Consider the following 21093-nt stretch of genomic DNA (forward strand, 5'->3'; position numbering starts at 1 on the left):
CAGTCAATCGTTGAGACTTAGCAGAGTATCTTGAAAAGATGACCTAAGGGTCTTCGCGTACAAGTCAGTTTGAACGTGGGCCAAAGTGCCACAAGAGAGTCGCGCATAATCACAGACAAAATAACATTGCAAGTTCATTCCCAATGCTGCGTTACCGGATCTATTAGCTAGCCCTCCTTGCCTTCCAAGCCTTCGCTATGTCCGCCATACACTCAAAAGTAATCTCCCCTTCGGCAGCGCTAGCCGCCTTTGCCTTGAGTTTGGCGACAAACTTATCAATCATGCCAATAACATGAGATCTACCAGCGCACTCAGGATGCAGAATAAGCGGGAAGATAGATCCGTATCCAGCACCAGGTCCTTCATCCACAAAGCTCTCATTCTCCCATAGCCATTCGAACCGATCCAACCACATTTTCTCAATGACATCGGTACTCACGTAGCCTTGGGTCGTTGCTGAGTGGGGGTAGTAGCATAGAGGGGTAGCGTCTTCAGTGTACCAACTACCGGGAATTTCTACAAGGGACGTTTCTGCCTCCTGCGATCCAGGCTCGGGTTGCTCCGTCAAAGCTATTGGCCTCATCCATGTACTAGCAGGTTGACTGTAGTCTGGAATTGCCGGCTTGCCTTCTGCGAATGTCCTGGGGAGGAAGTAAGGCAGACTGTCGTGGGAATTGAGACTAGCGTCGTAGAGGAACCCGTGTTCCTCCAACAGACGGACTGTTGACTCCCTGATCTCATACAAGGGAGCTCGGTATCCAACAGGCTTCTTGCCCTGGCAGAGCGAAGTGGCTAGTTCGATGCACTTCACCAGTATGTCACGTTCTTGTTGCTCAGACAAGGAGTATGCGCCCTCGTGACTATAGCCATGGAGGCCAATCTCAGCGCCGCTTGCAATAATAGCCTGGGTCTGTTTGGGGTAGCTTTCCATCGAGTGGCCTGGAATGAACCATGAAACTTGCTGCGATATGCCATGTTTGTCGAATACCCTCAATAGTCTATCGACACCAACGTTGCCGCCAAAGTGGGCAGCTGAGTAGTCGGCTAGTTTGTTCTCTGGAACATGGCCCGTTCCGATCAGCCCTGAGACCGCGTCAAAGTCAACAGAGAGACAAATTCTCAACCTTCGACGTTTCTGAGGAGGACTTGAAGGGGTTGGTAAGGTCACTCTATGAGTCAAAGAGTCGTTGGCGGCTTTAGTCTGAAGCTCATCTTGCGTCTCTCTCCATAGCAAGCGCCCCTCCTGTCCTCCATCTAAAGATATACACTGTCCCGTGATATGGCCCGCAGCTCTATGAGACGCCAAAAACGCCATGCAACGAGCTGCATCACTGGGCTCAGCAATCTTGCGGAGAGCAACAGTCGCTTCTGCCTCAGCCCATCTCTCCTTGGGGTCATCTAGCCGGTCTCCAATCAATGGGGTGTTGATCCACCCAGGCGCAACAGCATTGATACGTCCTTTAGAATTGAGCTTAACAATCTCGTTCTTGACGGTTTTGACAAGTCCATATTGAAGACCTGCTTTGCCTGATGCATATTCAGCGTGACCAGCCTGGCCAAAGACGCCTGTTTCGGAGCCGGTGACTACAATGGCGACGTTGTCTAGCTCCTTGCCAGATTCTTCTTGCGCTTGCTTCACGGAGCGAAGGAAGTGCTTGATGGTGAGAAAGGTTCCTCGGACGTTGACGGAGTAGACTGCATCCCATCTCTCGGTGTCAATATCCCAGATCGATGGATGACTGCTCTCGTCTGTGATGCCAGCATTGGCGATGAGAATTTGAACAGGGCCAAATCTTTTGCTAGATTCTTGAAAGGCCTGCGCAATGGATGCTTCGGTTCTCAAATCGCCCGAAATATGATGCAGTCTCGTCTTCTGCTCCTCTGAGATTGACAGGCTCTCGATGTCCATTGGGTTCCTATCGAAAGAAGTGACACGGCACCCGTTGGCTGATCGCAAATATTAGCTTGAGTGAACGGATTTGATGCTCGCTGATCGAAAGCCTACCCAGAAATTCTTTGACGACAGCTCCGCCGACCCCTCCGGCCGCTCCAGTAACAAACACATGGCAGCTCTCGAGGCCAAGAAAAGTTGACGATGAGACCTGGCGAGACATTTTCAGAGCGTAGTGATGCTGACAAGCGAGCAGTCAGGTAAGTGTTCTGTTGACCGGCAAAGTGCCTTCAAATACACTTGAGCCGTAGAAATGCTGGCAAAGAGGGGAGAAGGAATATACCTCCCTGCTCAGTTACGTCAGATGTCCTCTATAACCACTGCCCTTTCTCGCTGGAACCCGATTAAGCTTCGAGTTTGGTAGCCTAATTTGGAAAGACGGGGCGGTTAAGATCTACCCTCGGGGTCGTTATATCAACAACCAACCATCAGTGAACTTCCCCGCGTCGGACTGGCATTGGGGGTCCTTTCGCCGGGGAAGCATGGTTCGATATGTCGGCAATAGATAAGGCCAATACTATACTAGTAATTCCTGGCTAGACGTAGCTTTAGAATCATGCCAACTTAGACATGAGAGACCTAGACCATGGTATGTGCCTGGAATCGTTGAGGTCCTTTATCGCTGTGATTGTACCCCTGTCCTACCATTGCGAGGCATCTGTATAGGCCTCATAATAAGGCTATAGATAAGACCATGCTTTGAATAGCCGACAAGCTTCCCATAAGACGCTTGGCGGTGTACTATTTGTAACTACTGCTTTCTCAACTTATCATTCTCAGTTCAATCCATCATTTTACAACATCGGTTACAATGGAAGAGAACAAATCTCCTGGAAAGAAACACCCCGACAGCACAACTACCTCAGACAACCATGATGGCTGCTCCGTCGTCGCAGAGCATACGCAGGAGGTACCAGTGAGCTTCGGACTGCTCTCTCTCACAGGTCTAGGCATCATCATTGGAGTTGTCTGGCCAGCCTCTGGCGGTTCAATCCAAGTTGCTATCTTCAATGGCGGATCTCCAGGTACATTGCATACCACCCGCGTTATAGACTCACGGCAACTGACATAGCTACAGGTGTTCTTTACGAGTTCATCGTTGTATCCTTCTTCTACTTCTTCGTCGCCGCATCCCTCGCCGAGCTCGCTAGTGCTATGCCCTCCAGCGCAGGCGTATACTACTGGGCTTCTATCACACCAGGCAAACGATATGGCCGAGTTGTCGGCTTTTTCGCCGGCTGGTGGAATTATCTTGCCTGGATCTGCGGAGCTGCAAGTATGGCTGCGATATGGAGCAACAGCATCATCCAGATCTATGTCCTGAAGCATCCCGACTACATCGTCAAAGAAGTTCATGTTTTTGTTGTATTTGTTATCTCCACCTGGCTCGCCTGCTTCTCGGTCTGCTACGCGGGCCGAGCAATGCCTCTTCTCAACCAATTCGGCATCTACTGGCTCCTGATAGGCCTACTCATCACAATTGTGGTTCTTGTAGCTGTACCTCTTCGAAGCGGTGGAAGTGGTCATGCAACCTCGTCCTTTGTGTGGTTGGAGTGGCAAGCTGACCTCGGATACCCCAACATTATAGTATTCCTTGGTGGTATGCTAAACGGCGCTTATAGTGTTGGATGTCCTGCAGCTGTAAGCCACCTGGCTGAGGAAATATCACGTCCGCAGAGAAACGTGCCTGTTGCGATGGGTCTTCAGGTTATCACAGGCTTTGTCACCGGCTTCTCGTATCTGATTGCTCTCATGTATTCCATCCACAGCTACGACAGGATCTTCGCGAGCCAGTTCCCGCTTGCTGAGATTTATCTTCAAGCCACTGGCTCAGCTAACGGGACGATCTGCCTCCTCATTCTTATGCAGATATGCATCGGATTGACCATCGTTGGTCTTTACATCACCTGTGGACGAACATTGTGGGCATTGAGCCGCGATGGAGCAACACCGTGGCCATCGGTCTTTTCCAACTTCAACTTGAGGTTCGACGCACCTATCAATGCAACCATGGCCTCGGCTGTGCTCGTCACCTTGATGGGATGCATTTACGTGGCAAGCAAGACGGCCTTTAACGCTATTATTGGCTCATACGTACTCATGTCTTCATCGGCCTATACCGCGGCGATCCTGCCTCACCTTCTTACAGGAAGAAGAAACGTTGTATATGGGCCGATACGAATGGGCAGAAAGCTGGGGTTAGTGGTCAACGCTATTGCGAGCGCGTATATGGTGATTGCCTTTGTTATTTACTGCTTGCCATTCTCCTTGCCTGTTACTGCTAATAATATGAACTATGCCTGTCTAGTTTGGGGTGGCTCGACCTTGCTACTAGGTATCTACTGGCTGTGGAAGGGGAGGCATGGGTATACAGGACCTATCAGGGAGACCAATAACTAATGTTTGGTCGCAAGGATACTGACACTAAGACCATAATAGAGGGCTATTATTGAGAGTCTTTCTAACCACAATAGACAATAACATGGAAGCTTTTATGCCGTTGCTTTGTCTATAATGAGCTGCGAGGCAATAGTTCACTTCCTCTTGACCAAAATCAGTGCAACAGCCATCCTGGCCGCCAAAGCCGTCAGCTCGATTGGCTCTCCACTCTGTTCCAACACTTTGCGAACCTTGCTCATCAGGATCCGAGCGGGATCCTTTTCTGTCCCCACGAAATCGCGATTCTCTTTCTGCCAACGACTTAGTGAACCGAATGTTCCCACTAATCTCTCTATCCTTTGGACTTGCTTATTCACAGGCTCATCATGTCTTCCCTGATTACTTTCCTTTCTACCTGCATTAGGAACGAAGCCATCTTCAGCAGTGAGGATATGGCGGGCAGACACCTGCTGATCGTAAAACTCGGAAGTATCGAGATCAATCCAAGGCATAGGCAGATCGACATAGCCGTTTTGAGTGAGGTGAGTACCTGCGGTTGAGTACGGGGTAAGAGCATCCATAAACTCATTAAAGATGGATTGAAGTTCGGTGTTATTGTTGAATGAGCCTACACGATCTCGGTGAGCATGTATGAGCCGTCAGAGAAGGGCTTCTGCATACCCTGTTGTCTGAAAACAGTCCATATCGCCACAGTTCCTCCTGGTTTCAATACTTTGGCTGCTGCAGCCCAGAATCTCGGCATATCGAACCAGTGAGCCTGGTGACTGTTAGTGGATACAATTTGGTTGAGAAAGGCATATATACCGCAGTCGCAGCTGTTATCATATCGACAGAGGAATGAGGAATGCCATCAATTTTGTCAATATCTTCTGCCGTGCTCAAATGGTACGCAATTGGATCGCCGGTGCGAGCCTTTCCACCAAGGGTAGTAGCTGTTTTTATCATGCTTTCTCCTGGATCAACGCCGTAAGCTAGATCAAAATGCGGCGCTAGCTTTTGAGTCGCAGTCCCTGGTCCACAGCCAACATCCAATACACATCCAGTCTCCCCATTGGTAGATCTGTGATAGTTCAGGATGAAGCCGATAAGAGCGTCGGTGTATCCAAGTCGTCCCGCAGCGTAATCGGAAGCTTGGTCGGTAGTGTAATTTCGAAACGTGACATCTCGCGGTTCTGATGTCTCCGACGTCATGGCTGATAGGACTGTAAATATATCTGCTCTGGTTTAGTGTGCTACTCTACAACCATGGGTTCTATCGAGGCGGGGAACGGTTTTATAGGCCTCTCAGGTCGGACATCGGGGCGCAAAGTACGCACCGGCTCCGGGTATGTGACGTATCCCCAGCGATAAACAATTTAATCCCCCCAAATGAATTTACATGCCAATTGTCGAGTCCTGAATGAATGAGCAGCTACGGAAATCAGTACATTGTACTCGCTCTCAAGATGTCATTTGTTTTGGTTGGGCTTGTTAAAATGCCTGGGTGCACGCCATACGATAGCCATGCACATAGCGTCATAACTACACCAACTCAGCTTTGGATGTGCCAATTCACAACAAGGTGAAGCAGGTTAGTTATCACGAGCAATAAATACGAAAATAATATTTGGTATTGGTTAAGAGAAAATTAACAAGCTTAATGTTACAATTGTCGTTAGTAAACAAACTATTGCGCCGCTAATCGACGCTATTCAATTCTGTAACCGAATGTCGCTCTAATCATCAATAGCCTCAAGCCATTTTCAGCTTTAGGTCGAGAAAGAAATGAATTTCTCTCAGGAGACAGCCCCACCAAGAAAACAAGCATTTCATAAATAGCAAATCCCTCGATTGATTCCTAGGTCCAGATTTCTTTCTCTCTCATCCCAATATTGTCAATTATTTGACGTCCGATCTTTACCATCTGTCTTGTTTTCTGACCTTCATCATGGTCGCCATTCGTTCCTTTCTTATGCTCTCCGCTGCGGTCGGCATTGCGTCTGCTGGAAAATGCAAGCCCGAAAGCCGTTCAAGCTCCATCGTATCGGTGCCCAGCAGCACCGTTTCCGCCAGCGCCAGCGACACCGTGATCGCGTCAACTACTACTCTGGCTGATACCACCATGGAAACGAGCCTTACCGAGTCTGCTACTGAGACTGCTTCCAGCGACACTGCCTTATCAGCCGCTTCCAGCTCAGCCACTCTCGTCGAGTCTACGACCACTCTCGCTGATACCACCACCCAAACGAGCCTTGTGGAGTCTACTACAGAGACAACTCCCAGTGGCACCGCCTCAGACACGGCACCCATCGAGTCTTCTACTCTGGCTGAAACCACCACCGCCGAAACGACCGTTGCCGAGTCTACTACTGAGACGGATTCCAGCGCCACCTCTGCCGATGTCAGCACAACCGAGTCGAAACCCACTACTTTCCTCACTTCTTTCACTACGTCGAATGCAGACACCACTACCGAGGCCGCAACCACAACGACAGCTGCTGCCGGTCCCGTTGTCACTTGCCCCTCAGAGGTAGACCAGTGCCTTGGTACCATGGAGATTCAATGCAATGTGCTCCTCGGAGGACTGAACAGCCCTACCACTGTCGCTGATCTGAACGAATGTGCCCAGCAATGTAACTCTGACACTTCTTGTAAAGCTTTCACATATTCGGAGACCTCCCACAATTGCTTCATCGTCACTACCCAGTCAATTGGTGCCGTAGACTTTACTGGCTGGGCATCTGGTGTCAAGGGAACGTGCGGTCAAAGCTCCGAACCCAGCAGTACCGTCATCACAACCACCGCTGAAACCACTACCACCGAAGCGGCAACAACGACAACCACCTTGGCATCAGCCGATCCTACATGTCCTTCAACTGCTGAGCAATGCGCGGGTGACTCAGAGGTGTTGTGCGATGTCTCGCTCGATTGGTTGCAGCTCGCGGGATTCTCCAATGACATTCTTGAGTGCGCCTCGTTCTGCGCCGAAGATGATGAATGCGCCGGCTTCTCCCGCATTCGTTCGACTGGAGCATGCTTCAAGGCCGTCCCTGACGAGGGTGCCGTCACCCAGACGGACAGAGCAGGATGGGACAGTGGCATCAAGTATACCTGCGCCAATTAGAGGCTGCAAGAGCAGAGATTTATCGTGGTCGACTGTTTAGCGAGCTGTCTTGATAGTTGGGAGGGTTTGTGAATGACTCGGGCGCGGGACCGATGGGGATCGCCTGAAGGTTCAATGCCATGCAGGGTATAATTGTAATATTCTTGAACATTATTATATTCGCATCACTATGTATATGATGTCTAGACATACTGAAATAGTATCAACCTTTGGCTCTCTTGGTCATGTTAGTGTGAAGCCGAGTCTTAGCAAGGGTTGTAGACACGTCCCCTCGATAGACTCGGATAAAGCCACATCAGGGTTTCCAAGACGTCAATCAAGATCTTTACTCACAGTATCACCTGGGGGTCTCTTTTTGCACTCAAATGGGTTGGGAGATATACTAACGTAGTAATCGTTCTGAAGATCTGAGTCGTATTGAGCACTATGCGTAAGCGACTTTCCTGCATGTGATATTCCTGGTACCGCGACGCTGTAATCCCGATTTTTAAGGCCAAATGGTTCAGTCTATGACCATATTTATGTATGTGGTGGACGCGATCCGACTATTTAAACACCAAACCAAGCTGTACAGTCATTATGTCTACCGCCTAAACCACTACAACAATAGCCACTAAGCTAAAAGAAAAACAGGGATGCACTTCGTATTGTACCCTAGTCTAGCCACCATCGGGTCTAGCTTCAGGGGTGGCAGTGAACGATGCATCCCCAGAAAGGCCCCCTTAAACAAGCGCTTTCCTTTTGACCTTGCGCTCTATAAATATAAAAATGCAATAGCTTTAGTGTTTTTAGCTGCAGAGCTGTATCTCATTATTTGCATAATCTCCGACATTCTCCAACATCGGTCAGAGGTCTTAAACCCGCTTGGGAACGAGACGCTGAAGGCTATTGCGCGTGTCTCTGCTCCGTTGCTAAGCTAACTGCGAAGTTGGTTCCCAGCGGCATCAGGGCCGCTGCCCCGGATGAAGGCTGACCAGGCATTGGTGCTGATCGGATCCCCCACAATATCGCAAGCCTTTGGCACCATTTCCAGGTTGATGGCAATCTCCACTGAGTCGAGATGCTGACTAGAACAAGCGCCACACAAACTCAAAAGCTCAACCAAGCCTGAATGCAATGCTTCCGATCCTATCACGACGCCATTGTCACCCGAGGTTTCAAGCTACTCGTCTCCACAGTAAGCGGAAGTTCACGCTAGTCAGGAGAATGTGGTCCCGGGGAAGCTCTCCACATTCCGATCGAACTATCTAAATACTGATTGGCTGGGTTGCCCCGCTAGATCAAAATTGTCCATGTGTGTATGGGGAGGATGCCGTTAATTCCTCTTGCATGCAACTGCTAAAAGATCAACTTGCCTCGTTTAAATCGTGGCTGCAGATATTTGACTATTCCCTTACGGATTTGAGGTGATAAGATGGCGTTCTCTGGCCCCTTAAAAGTCCTGCACGCCATCTATGACACACTGTCACCTCTTTGACCCACCAACTACGTGATCTGTTGCTGCTGCATCGCGCCAATATCGAAGATGGCGAGCGGTTCGGGCAACGATGCTAGGTCTCAGGGGCCTGACATCCTACGCCTGAATATATGTCTTACTGTATTCTCATCTCTTATCATGATCGCTCGTCTGTACGCTCGTTGCTTCATGACCAGGGCTTTTGGTGTTGACGACTTTTTGGCATTACTTGGCTTCGTGAGACTCCCCGTGAAACTTTTCCCATTGCAACAACGTTGACATGCGTATTGCTTAGGCACTGACTGTCGCTGTTTCCTCCATCGAAATTGCCCAAGTACAAAACGGATCAGGCTCTACAATGAGTACACTCACTCCCGCACAGCTAAAAGCTTTTTTCACTGTACGCGCCGAATCCATACCCATCAGACCGGTTCGTTTTTTGTCCCAGGCTAATAGAAAAACCCAAGCTTCTACCTGTCGAACAAATGCTGTTTTTCCCGGCGCTCTGCTTCATTCGTCTGTCAATTTTGGCTTTCATTCCGCGTCTTCGCCGAGATAGTACGTTTTTCATCCTCTGCACTGCTTGTACGACCTGACAGTTGACCCGCCCATAGGTGCATTCATGCGATGGTTATGGGGCATTGGCGCTATTATCATTTTGACAACTCTGGCACCATTACTCTTCTTCCTTCTAGAATGTAGACCTATCGCGTACGTTTGCCATTTTCTATCAGTTGTCAGTTTGCCATCTAATACTACCCCAGGGACCTATTCGATCGCATGAAGCAGAATAGAAATTGTGTCAGCCAGAAGGTGGAGGCTCATATGCTTTGGGCACATAGTATCATCGGGATTTTTATCGACGCCGCGCTATTTGGAATTCCAATCTGGGTCATTTACAAGAACATGAGATTCGGTTCTCAGGCTATAAAGGTTATTCTAGTCTTCTGTGTTGGCTTAGTTGCCATCGTGGTTGGCATTATTCGACTTGGCTTCATGATGACGACCGACTTTGGCGTTGACACGTTAGTTAACTCCCCAGGCTCTTTTGCTCCCACTGACCTTTTCTATACAGGACTTACAAAATGGGCCGAGTTGCTATTTGGGTGTCGATTGAATTACACGTGGGACTCTGGTGCGGTAGCTTCCCTGCTCTACAGCCTCTGATTCGCCTCGTTTCCTACCAGGTCGGTCTCCAAAGTCACTTATATAGTACAGACAAAACAACGGCTCGAGGAACTCGGACCGGAACTCGGCCTGGTGCAAGTCAATACATCAGGCAGCCCCATGTAGCTGACACCGACCCTGGGAGTGATGGCGCGAGCGCAAGAGCTATTGTCACAGGCGGTGATGGGACGGCAGAATCTGTAGAGCTTCGGCATGTGGACAGCAAAGGTATCACGGTAATGACTGACGTGGTAGTGAGGATAGAAAATCAAGTTTCCTCTAGAGATAGGGGGAAAATGGAAACAACATGGGATGCAGTCTAATAGAAGTAGTTAGCTAGAGTATTCTACTTTTTTAGAAAAGAAAGGTCTATATTTCTAAGAATTAAGTAAGAACTCAAGCTTAATTTCATATTAAATTATTTAAGTATAGATAAATATACTTTATTAGAAATATCAATATAGTCACTAATATATTTATATATATTATAGGATCTCTCCACTAAATTCTACCTCCAACTCTCAGACCTCCCGGATGCTCATGGTCATACGTTCATAAGTAGCCGGGGTATCGCTGCCTCCAATCAGCCAGGTGTGACCAAACGCCCGAACACCGACAGAGTTCAAGCTCCAAGTACCCGTAGTAGGTATACACGTCGGACCGATACTGGAAGATCCACTCGACACACAAGACAGGGCCGGGACCGAGCACTCGATCCCAAAAGGACCAGACAACTCGCAAGTCAGGAAAGCCTTCTGCAGGGGAGTCTCGCTATGGCAGGTCACAACCGTCGCGGGTCTGTTGGGTTCCTCGTTGGTTGCACCGTAGTATCCACAGAGAAACCAGCCAAGGTCATTCACGATCCTGCCTTGAGAGTCGATAGAGTATGATCGGACGGAAGGATTATCGTCCTCAGTGGCGGGATCGAATACAGCGACAGCGCCGTCGCGGTTGTAAGTTTGAAGACTCCTGCCTGCGACGGCGTTTGAGCCGGAAGCAAACATTGTGAAGGTAGGGATGGCTGCGGATGAGGTTGTCTCAGCGACGGTCGTGGTGACACCGGTGGTGGTTGGCTCAGCAGTTGTAGTCTCGGTAGTGTCAGTCGCGGTGGCTGAGGCTGCAGACGTCTCAACGGTGATAGATGACTCCGATGTTTCAGCCGATGAAGCAGATGTCTCAGTAGAAGAGGCATATGTCTCAGTAGAGAACTCAACTACTGTGGAAGAAGTGGCGCCTTCATCTTCAGTGGTGGATGCAAAAGAAGTGGAGACGGAAGTTTCAGTGGAAGCATCTGAAGTGACAGTAGTGGATATTGTCGCAACAGAAGTGGTAGCAGAAGTTGTTGAGGCTGAGACTAATCAGATTTCAGTACTCAATCAATTAACTGTTCCATCAAAAAATACTCACGAGGCTTGCAAGGGCTTGCGATGGCAGAGCCAATGGCCAATAAGCCGAACACCACTTGCAAATGAATGACAGATCGCATTGTCGCAAATAAAGAGTGACTAAAGTGAGTACAAGCGAAACAATGAGAAAAACAAGATTAGGCGGGTCTTTTGCATCCTTTTATTATCGTGAAATCGGCATTTGGAAAGGGGCCTCAAAAATGTCAACAGGCTAACGAGTGCTACAGTCAATAGTGAGGTTTTTAGTGCAACGCCAGACCCAAGTTGACGGTTCAGCTAAACGAATTCAGCATGCAAAGCCCCTGGGCGTTAAACATGCAGCAATTTAATTGGCTACATTAGTGCCGTCAGTGGCTGTAATTTCCCGGCTTTAGCTGAGAATCGTTGGTACGGAAAAACAGAGTGAGAGAGTAGGCGTCAATTGACTTGCGCTATCATCTAACGTCCGTGGGGGTTCTGATTAGTTACTTACTCTTAACTTTGACAGAGTGGCTTACATCTATCCTGCGGGAAGTTGAAATGGCCGACGAAATGAATGTAAAGTGTCTGCAGTGGCGGGTGACACTCAAGTCTTCCTGGTCAATGATGCCTTATTGACCTCTTCTGTCACTAATCAGGCCAAATACTGCACGCCAGTACTGAATGAGGCAGAAAAATGAACCATATCACCGCCTAAAGACTGACTTATTACACAGGTATATAGTGCCTGGCTCTGGCCCAATGTCAATCCGAGCCGTTTCCATTAATACCACTCTAAAATCTGACCCAGCCCCCCGTCGGAAATCCAGATGCATATTCCATCTGTACTATTCTCCACCCTTATATTATCCACGGCTTCGGCATTCCCCACCAAAACCTCAAATCCTGAGCGGCTATTTCCTCGTCTTCTGTTGCGGAAACTAGATACGAATGCCGATGAACATAGTCTGCGATTCCAGCCAGCCCTCGACCTTGATAGGGACAGTTGCTACCACACCGCAGCTATCGATAGGGATGGGACGGTAGACAAAGGCCTCTCCGAATTGGATGGCCTCCTCGCAAAGGACTGCCGGGATAAATCCCGGCTTGACAATGCAAACGTCTACACAAGGAAGCGCTGCAATAATGGTTGGTGGGCATACATGTAAGTCCCAACCTCACACGATGCCCGGGAGTTGCAATTGACTGGATCAAGGTACGACTACTACTTTGAAGCTCATAGAACGGGTGACACGACCAGTGGCCACAGGCACGATTAGGGGAACGTAGTGGTCTTTGTCAGAAATGACACCCTCCGACGCGTTGTAGGCTCTGTGCACGGAAAGTATCACCACCGGGACAACCCGCTACTGCAAGATGGTCACCCTCTGATAGTGTATTACAAGAGGCCAATGACAACCGATGGCCTTCGGTTTGCCAAGTACAAGGACGTAAAAAACGTTAAGAACCGTTACTGGAAGTGGGTTATCGTAGACCTAGTTGGCTGGGATAGGTTCCCTACCCCAAAGTTCAGGCACAAGTTATTAAAATATAACTATGGAAAGGCGAGATTTCATTTAGCCGATAAACACTTTTCGAAGGGTTTGCATAAGGCAGCGGGAAAACATGTTCCTGAATTTAACCCTAAGAAGGATGGAAGGGAGGAGTATGATCATAACCGTGAGAAAATCAATATTAAGAAGGGCAAGAAGGATGAAGATAAATTAAAGGACAATGAGGTAAAGAGCGTACAAGGGGAGCAGAAAGAGGAAGAGAAGGGCGAGGAAAATGAATAGGATGATAATTCTAAGAAGAGAATTGATATCAAGAAGGAGAAGGAGGAGGATGAAGACACATAAATTGTGCTGCTGTATTGATATTGAGCAGCCGAATACCCTACATTCCACAATTGATCAACAGAACTCAGGTTACCAAACAAGTTAGGCCCGACTGAATCACCGATAGATACAATTCATATCTTTATGTTTTTGCAAAGCTTTAGTATGTTCTATGTAATTATTATGAGAAGTGTACGTTTGTACGTGCTGTTTGGTGATAAAATGGCAGCGTATATGGATGAGTAAGATGAACATCAGTAGAGTGAGAACACAGATCATATCTGCAATTCTAAATTCGGCCATACCATTTACTGCACTTGCCACTTCCATATATATGCTGATCTATGGCGAGACTCAATGCAGCAGACCACTTCAAGTCCTCGCTGATCACGATCTCATGTTGGTCGGTACTCGCCCAGTCTCCCCCGCATCCCCACGCTGCTCCTCATTCGTGGAAACTTCCCCCCTGTTCAATCTTAACACTAACCTAATCCGCATCAGGTAATCCGATCATCCCATCACGTTAGGCTTGTAAGTGACTTTGTGACTTCGCATTACTATCTCTGGAAACACGTACAATGAGGGGAAGGTTGTCACGTTCTACATCAGCTGAGGGTGTTATAAAAGCAACGTTTCTTCAAGATACAACCCCTCTCTTCTTCCCATCACTATTGTTGGCACTACTGTGTAAATCTCCATCATGTCAATGAAAGCAGTGCGTTTCCACGGACAGCAGGATGTCCGGCTTGAAGACGTACCCCTCCCATCCCTCAACTCAAACTCGGTCCGCATCTCCCCCAAGTTCTGCGGAATCTGCGGGACAGACGTCCACGAGTATCTCGGTGGCAACAATCTCATCCCCAAGCCCGGCACCCCGCACGGCATCACCGGGGAAACATCGCCCCTCACTCTGGGTCATGAGTTCAGTGGCATTGTTGAAGAAGTTGGGAGTGAAGTTACCCGCCTCCAGAAAGGAGATCGCGTTTGTGTTCAGCCGATTATCTATGATAATGAGTGCCGCTCCTGCAAGCGCGGGCTAGTCAATTGTTGTGATAAGAATGGGTTTATCGGGTTAAGTGGCTGGGGAGGCGGTCTCTGTGAGACAACAGTTGTTCCGCAGGATGCTGTGAAGAAGTTGCCTGATAATGTTTCGCTTGAGGTTGGAGCGCTTGTTGAACCGCTGGCTGTTGGATGGCATGCTATCAAGATATCGCCATACCAAGAAGGTGATTCCGCGTTTGTTGTTGGCGGTGGACCGATTGGACTGGCTGTTGTTCAGGCGTTGATTGGCAGAGGATGCAAGAACATTATTCTCAGCGAGGTCAGCTCGAAGCGAAGAGAGTTTGCAAAGAAGTTTGGCGCTCATCATGTTTTCGACCCCACCAAAGACGACATCGTGGCTGAAGTCAAGAAATTGACCGACGGTCTAGGCGCAGACGTCGGTTTCGATGCAGCTGGATCTCAACATGCAATTGATGCAGCTTTCGATTGCCTCAAGGCCAGAGCAGTACTCGTCAATATCGCCGTTTGGGAAAAGAGGGCTCAATTGAACATGAATCAGATCGTGTTCCGTGAACGATCATACGTCGGATGGTAAGTCGTCGATGTCGTCATTGAAGCAATTCTAACTTGGTTTAGCGCCACGTATGCCCTTGGTGACTTTGAAGAAGTCATTGAGGCGTTGTCGAATGGCAAGATTACGCCTGAAGGGATGATTACAAAGGTTATCAAGATGGATAAGGTTGTTGAAGAGGGGTTTCAGACGCTTATCAATGATAAGGACAATCATGTCAAGATTTTGGTTGATGTCAGTGCTGGTGTATAAAGAGCGGAAATGGGAATTGAATTATGTAGATTAGTTGATGTGGAGTTGAGTCTGAATTCTAGTACACATGTTTGTCCTAGCCCCAGCTAGGTCCATTCATCGTTCCACCGTACAGGTCTATACCAAGATCTCCCAGCATCCAGTCCATATACGCGTTCGGACTCGCCATGTCAGGCATACCATATGAATCTTGAGTTTCCTGCTGGGATCCAGCACTTCCAGGTTGTACGGGCGTCGCATCAGTCATAGCCATTCTTCTAGGAAGATGAAAACCCGGATCTAGTTGTTGCATCTCCCTTACATAACGAGCCTTAACCATGAGTCTCTGAATCGGCCTCCAGAGGTTCCCTCTCTTACCTCTTTCGTTCATGCCCCATCGATTATGAACCGTGTTAATATACTGCCATGCTTGGTCGCATTCCGCAGACGCCGGACGAGATGAGATTTCAGAAAGGACAAAGATGGCTGCATGCCACTGGATATGCGCTTTAGAGTGCCACGTCCACTTCGAAATACTGGTGTTTGTCAAGATAAAACTTGAAAGTTCGAGAACCTCCATTGAGGTGGAAAACAGTTGATCTCGGATGACGGTCGAGGTGTATGCTTCCCTTTGCTTCCTTGGGAAGCCAACGATGAGCCCTGTGCGGGCAACGATGAGTTGGGCGACCTTCGATGTAAACAGCATGAATGTCACGGATTCATCACAGTAACGTAGATAGCGTTCCTCTAATCGGCTCTTGAGCTCTTGGACAATTAGTTCCCCATCACCTCGTGCTGCAGTGGCTGTCGAGCTTGGAGTCGGTGATGCATATCCAACCTTCCAACCCGCGTTCATCACCTCGCAACGGATAAGACAGAACGTCATTTGAGTGTATCCTTCATGCTCCTTAGGAGATTCCGTCATATGGGGGGTGATATCGCTATCATTGATGTTGAGGGGAAGCTTTGTGTCAAACATGTCGCCTCGCACTATAGGCTCATAGCCGTGAAACTCAGAAGAGCGCATGTCCAGTAGACAAATGTGCCACCAGAGTCGTCGCCGTAGTTCGATATCGAATGGTTTGAGCCCAAAGGTTGTTCCGTCACGATGCAGGCCCATGGCTTGGGCGATGTGAAAAATCAGTGATGTCAAAGACCATGTCGTTCTAGAGTCGTCTTCGTTTCGTAGACCTGAGAGGAATAGGACAGCAGTCTGGAGAAGAACGAGGCTCTGCGTGTTCAGCAAGTTGGCGCGCGCCATAGCTTGCTCGACTGCAAAGCGGAACTTGTTTAGCGAAGTAGAACGCGACTCCCCGAGGACGCCCATGCACTGGCCTTCATCCATGCTGATGACAGATGAGTAGTAGATGGCAAATAGCAAGGCTTCTGAGTTTCTGTCGAGTGTCTCGAGAGAGACGACGGAGTCCCAAAACCACTGTTCTGTGGTGGGCATGTGAAAGATATGCACCAGTGGAAGGACATTCTCGATGAAGATGTTCAAGAGAGTGACTGATAGGTGCATAGGCGGGTGGTAGGTGAGAAGAGAATGACAGAGGGATTGGAATCCAAGAATTGAAGCGCTCGTTCCAAGAGGAGAGGTTACCTCTGGTATGGGCCCAGATGCATCGAGAGGATTGTCGACATCGTCTTCAGACAGAGGGTCGTGTAGCATGTCGCGCAATTCTTCGATCTAAAGAGCAAAAGACTTAGCGACTTTGATAGATGGGCAACGGTGCTGGTACTAACTTCATTTCCTAAGTTGGCCCATATAATGTTACTGACGTAGTAGCTCTTGCTATCATCTATCATCAGACGGCCAAGTTGCTGATCGATGGAAGCATCAGGAGCAGGATTGTCCACTCCGGACGGGTTATTCCTCGTGCCACCGGGTGTCGATACACTTTCTCCATCTGTACCACTACTAGATGGAAGAGCATTTGCTGTGGCATCGACCTGGCTAGTAAGTTGCTTGATGATGTTCTCCAATTTTTGGAGCCGATCCACAAGAGGAGCATCCAGCGTTTGAGTAGACTTCTTCGCAGCTCTACCACGACCAGCGGGATATGAACAGTCGTTATTGGCGCGAATGCAGTTAGAGCAGGGTTTTTGACGATCGCATTTGACTTTCCGCTGGCGGCAAAAGGTGCAGCTTCGTAGAGGAAGTGGATCAGACGGAGTCGATGGAGTTAGAACGGGAGAGTCCAAGGAAGAACTCATTTTTGCTGTTTCAGTATTGGATGAAGTTGTCTGAACCCTCGGAGAGGAGTCTCCTGAGATTGAAGATGCCATGACTGGCCCTTGAATTGTTGAGAGAATTAGAATGTAAAGGCTGAGGTGATGAAGCAACATTCAGTGCCTGTATCAGCGACCTCTGTCATGAACCTTATCTTAGTGGCACGCTAACATCGATAGCACGGGCCAGGCGGAGACGGGTAAGCTTATGCGTCTCCGGCTTACACTCGCATCCCAAATTGGTCCAATCAGTGAGCAGAGGTACCTTTTCCAGCTTCCGGGCTTTAGATGCGGTCCCGACATGATCGGGCTCGGCATGGAAATATCGATCGGTGCCACTGACGAGGTTCCGTTGTTTGGCTCATAATAGGGGTTGGACCTCAGGTGTCGACTCGGCACCGGCCGTCGCATAAGAGGGAGGCAACTGATTGCCAATCCCTTGCCTGACCAAAGAAATGAGGAGCTTAAATAAAAGCCAGAGGAGACCAGCAATTTCTGAATACTTCACTATTCTCAAACTTAAGATCAAGAGTGAACATGAGCGATCAAGTTACCATCACACCCGAAATGGCCTCAGACCGAGAAGACCACAAACCTGCAATCGATGATCAATACCCAGACCATCTCGTGACCTTTGACGGTCCGGATGATCCCTACAACCCAATGAACTGGCCCTTCCGCAAAAAGTTCCTCACCACCATTTCTTATGGTCTCACGACTTGCTGGATCACTTTGGCCTCTGCCATCTTCGCTGCTGCCATTGAACCCATTTCTGCCGAGTTCAACGTCAACACTGAGACATCCGCTGCAGCGACAAGTTTGCTTGTTTTTGGATTCGGTCTTGGACCTTTGGTATGGGGACCGCTGAGTGAGCTTTACGGTCGGAAGTGGCTTATCCTTATTGTGCGTTAGCACTCCACTGTTAAGATGCAATGACTGACCCAGACAGCCCTACTTTATCGCCGCCGTATTCTCGTTCGGTACAGCTACAGCAAAAGACATCCAAACAGTTCTCAGGTCTCTTTGGCAGCGCGCCTGTCACGATTACCGGAGGTGTCATGGCGGATATATGGGCCCCTCATCAACTTGGTAACGCGATTGTCGCGTACGGAGTTACTATTGTTGGCGGCCCGACATTGGGTCCTATAATTGGCGGAGCGCTGTGCTCGAGTCGTCTAGGCTGGAGGTGGACTGAGTACCTGACTGGTATTGTCATGATGGTCCAGCTTGGGGTTGATCTTTTGGTGATTGATGAGAGCTACGCACCTATTTTGTTGGCGAGGAAAGCTCATAAGCTGAGACTGCGAACGCAAGATTGGGCGCTGCATGCTAAGGTAGGTCGGACACTGAAGCGGATCTTTCGGAACTGACTGTGCCACAGCATGAGGAATGGGACGTGTCCTTCAAAGAGCTGTACCAGAAGTACTTCATCCGCCCCTTCCAAATGATGGCAACACCAATCTGTTTTCTCATGTCGCTATACGCCTCGTTCGTCTATGGTAAGCCGTCTTGCCAGTCATTCCACGCCAATGCTCATCAAGTCCAGGAATTCTCTATGCGAACCTCGAAAGCTTTTCCATCGAGTACCAGGAAGTGCGCCAATGGGGACCAGTGGTTGGCACCTTGCCTTTCATCGCTCTGTTGATTGGCATTCTCGTTGCAGCAGCAGTCAATATCTATAACAACAAGTACTATCGCAGGAGACTTGTGGAGAATGGATACAGAGCTGTTCCGGAAGCGAGATTGCCTCCGATGATGGTCGGTGGAATCGTCTTTGCGGCCGGACAGTTCCTCTTCGCATGTAAGTTACATTGGCTGCCACAAGACTTCAAAGCTAAAAGTACCAGGGACCTCATCTCCTCGCATCAACTATTGGCCATCAATCATCGGCATCGCTTTGACAGGTCTTGGCTTCACAACCATCTTCCAATCTGCACTGGGCTACCTCATCGACACGTTCACTCAATACAGCGCAAGTGCAGTTGCAGCTAATACCTTTATGCGATCCATGTTCTCGGGTGCATTTCCTTTGTTTATCATCCCCATGTACCACAAACTTGGAGTGAACTGGGGAACAACCGTCTTTGGTTGTATCGCTGCGGCGTTGATTCCTGTTCCCTATCTGTTCTTTGTCTGGGGAAAGAGGATCAGAGGTAGGGGCAAATGGAGCAAGGAAAGCCTTTAGCTGCAGCATGCTTATCTCACATTCCGATCGCGAGCTGGCATACGGGCTTTAGCTACCATGTTTACGTAGCTGTGTGGCGTATCGACCGGAAAATTCGAGGGAGGCCTTTATGTATCGCATGAGAATACCTAACAGTCAGCACTAGCACTACACTTGACAAGAAACCCTCGAATTAGATGTTGTTCATCATCTCTTTCAGACCTCAAGTCTACTCCAATGTTCATATTTAATTGTTGTTCCTCCATCCTTCATTTGCCAGTCTCTCCGTGCTGTTCACGATTGTCCGCTGAATGTTCTGATACTGATGTTCAGCATGGCATAAGCGCTATGCACCCTGCCGAAGCAAATGGTCTATAAGAACCTAAACATTGCCCCCACATCTAGGCAGATTGACCATCAGGCAGCTCCAATACCAGCAATCCCATCACTAATAGTACTAGTAAAATCAGGTTCAACAGCAGGTTCACCAAGCACTCTCTTCAACAATGGAACTGCGTACCGTGACTCGCCACAATGCGGAAATTCAAGATCGACTCCAGGCACTGGAATACGAAGTCCATGCTCTCAAGTTAGGTAGCGGATCTTTAGCCCGCAGGTTTGGCTTGAATGACAACCTCGAATATGATGCGAGGTCTTTCTTATCGGTCTCGGAATCGCTGGAGGAAGGAGAGATTCTTGAATACCCTTTCATCGATTATTGGCCTGCGGCTCGCAAACAAGGTGAGATTCAACGACGAACCAAAGCTCTGGAGAATGGGATTCGTGTCATGAAGTGGAACTTTGGGCTCCAGGATACGGTAAACGACTCATGGTCTTCAGTCTTGCTCAACAAAGTCAATCCTGCCCCGCCTGAAGATACTTATAGCTTGGCCCTTGAGTTCGAATCATTGCTAGATGACCTTGAAAAACGTGGGATGATCGAAAGGAACAAGCAGCTTTATTATACAAGCACTGCTGCGCTCCCGAAGCAGCAAAAGGAGAACGAAATCATGATGGCTTACCGTTTCAGACGGCACGAGAATCCCGAGATAGCTGGGACTATTCTTGAACTCAACCCCAAGTTGCGCGCTGGTAGAATCAAGGCAAACCCGCATCCCAACCTCTCAATCAAACACTCCATTCTCACAGATTTTATTCTTGACGCTAACCGCGGTATCAGGAATGTTGTCTGCAGTCTCTACCTCCGCCGCGAATGCAAGCCGCAGTACATCTACAGCTTCAACGAGCTTGAAGCTGGAATGTTCTACGACTGGCGATGGCTGCAATTTCTCCAACCTGGAGACGTTCTTGCTGGGGATATAGAGGTTCTTTGCATACGTAACCAAATGATCTGCGATATGATTGACAACAAAGAAGAGACCACTTTTGAGGATCGCGCTGCATTGTCGCCCTCTGTGGTGTTTGAGCGTCTGAAGCCTGACTTTGGCGAGATTGAGAGATCTGGCTTCCGCGTCTTGGCGTGGCGGTTATGCAAGGTTGATGGCGTTGTGCCCTTGTGGCTGGATCGTCATGGCTTCTGGATTTCTCGGGTGCCTGTTTGAAAAAGGCGCTAGGAGTATTGCTGCTTTTGATATAAATGTTTTGTTCCTCAAT

The 21093-nt window shown here is 48.8% G+C and overlaps 11 protein-coding genes; 7 read left to right on the forward strand and 4 right to left on the reverse strand.

Moving 5' to 3' along the window:
• Nucleotides 1-163: 163 nt before the first annotated feature.
• On the reverse strand, nt 164-2114 carry FFUJ_13971 (related to polysaccharide deacetylase; the record flags this gene model as incomplete). XM_023581408.1 has 2 exons in its annotated part: nt 164-1947; nt 2006-2114. 2 exons carry the CDS (start codon nt 2112-2114, stop codon nt 164-166), a joined length of 1893 nt encoding a protein of 630 aa, XP_023434111.1.
• Nucleotides 2115-2762: 648 nt separating this feature from the next.
• On the forward strand, nt 2763-4351 carry FFUJ_13970 (related to cholin permease; the record flags this gene model as incomplete). XM_023581409.1 has 2 exons in its annotated part: nt 2763-2976; nt 3030-4351. 2 exons carry the CDS (start codon nt 2763-2765, stop codon nt 4349-4351), a joined length of 1536 nt encoding a protein of 511 aa, XP_023434112.1.
• A 134-nt stretch (nt 4352-4485) lies between these two features.
• Nucleotides 4486-5542, reverse strand: FFUJ_13969 (related to trans-aconitate 3-methyltransferase; the record flags this gene model as incomplete). XM_023581410.1 has 3 exons in its annotated part: nt 4486-4958; nt 5012-5108; nt 5156-5542. 3 exons carry the CDS (start codon nt 5540-5542, stop codon nt 4486-4488), a joined length of 957 nt encoding a protein of 318 aa, XP_023434113.1.
• A 736-nt stretch (nt 5543-6278) lies between these two features.
• FFUJ_13968 (uncharacterized protein) lies at nt 6279-7454 on the forward strand (the record flags this gene model as incomplete). The annotated part of the gene is made up of 1 exon (XM_023581411.1): nt 6279-7454. One exon carries the CDS (start codon nt 6279-6281, stop codon nt 7452-7454), a length of 1176 nt encoding a protein of 391 aa, XP_023434114.1.
• Nucleotides 7455-8979: 1525 nt separating this feature from the next.
• Nucleotides 8980-10400, forward strand: FFUJ_13967 (related to integral membrane protein; the record flags this gene model as incomplete). XM_023581412.1 has 6 exons in its annotated part: nt 8980-9147; nt 9206-9310; nt 9378-9468; nt 9525-9621; nt 9675-9935; nt 9986-10400. The coding sequence occupies 6 exons, from the start codon at nt 8980-8982 to the stop codon at nt 10398-10400; spliced, it is 1137 nt and encodes a 378-aa protein (XP_023434115.1).
• A 198-nt stretch (nt 10401-10598) lies between these two features.
• FFUJ_13966 (uncharacterized protein) lies at nt 10599-11563 on the reverse strand (the record flags this gene model as incomplete). XM_023581413.1 has 2 exons in its annotated part: nt 10599-11431; nt 11485-11563. The coding sequence occupies 2 exons, from the start codon at nt 11561-11563 to the stop codon at nt 10599-10601; spliced, it is 912 nt and encodes a 303-aa protein (XP_023434116.1).
• Nucleotides 11564-12271: 708 nt separating this feature from the next.
• On the forward strand, nt 12272-13237 carry FFUJ_13965 (uncharacterized protein; the record flags this gene model as incomplete). XM_023581414.1 has 3 exons in its annotated part: nt 12272-12606; nt 12658-12689; nt 12771-13237. 3 exons carry the CDS (start codon nt 12272-12274, stop codon nt 13235-13237), a joined length of 834 nt encoding a protein of 277 aa, XP_023434117.1.
• Nucleotides 13238-13979: 742 nt separating this feature from the next.
• On the forward strand, nt 13980-15104 carry FFUJ_13964 (related to alcohol/sorbitol dehydrogenase; the record flags this gene model as incomplete). XM_023581415.1 has 2 exons in its annotated part: nt 13980-14872; nt 14918-15104. The coding sequence occupies 2 exons, from the start codon at nt 13980-13982 to the stop codon at nt 15102-15104; spliced, it is 1080 nt and encodes a 359-aa protein (XP_023434118.1).
• A 76-nt stretch (nt 15105-15180) lies between these two features.
• On the reverse strand, nt 15181-17300 carry FFUJ_13963 (related to bikaverin cluster-transcription factor; the record flags this gene model as incomplete). XM_023581417.1 has 2 exons in its annotated part: nt 15181-16773; nt 16830-17300. The coding sequence occupies 2 exons, from the start codon at nt 17298-17300 to the stop codon at nt 15181-15183; spliced, it is 2064 nt and encodes a 687-aa protein (XP_023434119.1).
• A 552-nt stretch (nt 17301-17852) lies between these two features.
• Nucleotides 17853-19500, forward strand: FFUJ_13962 (related to fluconazole resistance protein; the record flags this gene model as incomplete). XM_023581418.1 has 5 exons in its annotated part: nt 17853-18222; nt 18261-18649; nt 18697-18814; nt 18862-19116; nt 19163-19500. 5 exons carry the CDS (start codon nt 17853-17855, stop codon nt 19498-19500), a joined length of 1470 nt encoding a protein of 489 aa, XP_023434120.1.
• A 485-nt stretch (nt 19501-19985) lies between these two features.
• FFUJ_13961 (uncharacterized protein) lies at nt 19986-21041 on the forward strand (the record flags this gene model as incomplete). The annotated part of the gene is made up of 1 exon (XM_023581419.1): nt 19986-21041. The coding sequence occupies one exon, from the start codon at nt 19986-19988 to the stop codon at nt 21039-21041; it is 1056 nt and encodes a 351-aa protein (XP_023434121.1).
• Nucleotides 21042-21093: the final 52 nt, after the last annotated feature.

Source organism: Fusarium fujikuroi, chromosome FFUJ_chr08 (assembly GCF_900079805.1).
Source record: "Fusarium fujikuroi IMI 58289 draft genome, chromosome FFUJ_chr08".
In the NCBI taxonomy this organism is placed as follows: Eukaryota; Fungi; Ascomycota; class Sordariomycetes; order Hypocreales; family Nectriaceae; genus Fusarium; species Fusarium fujikuroi.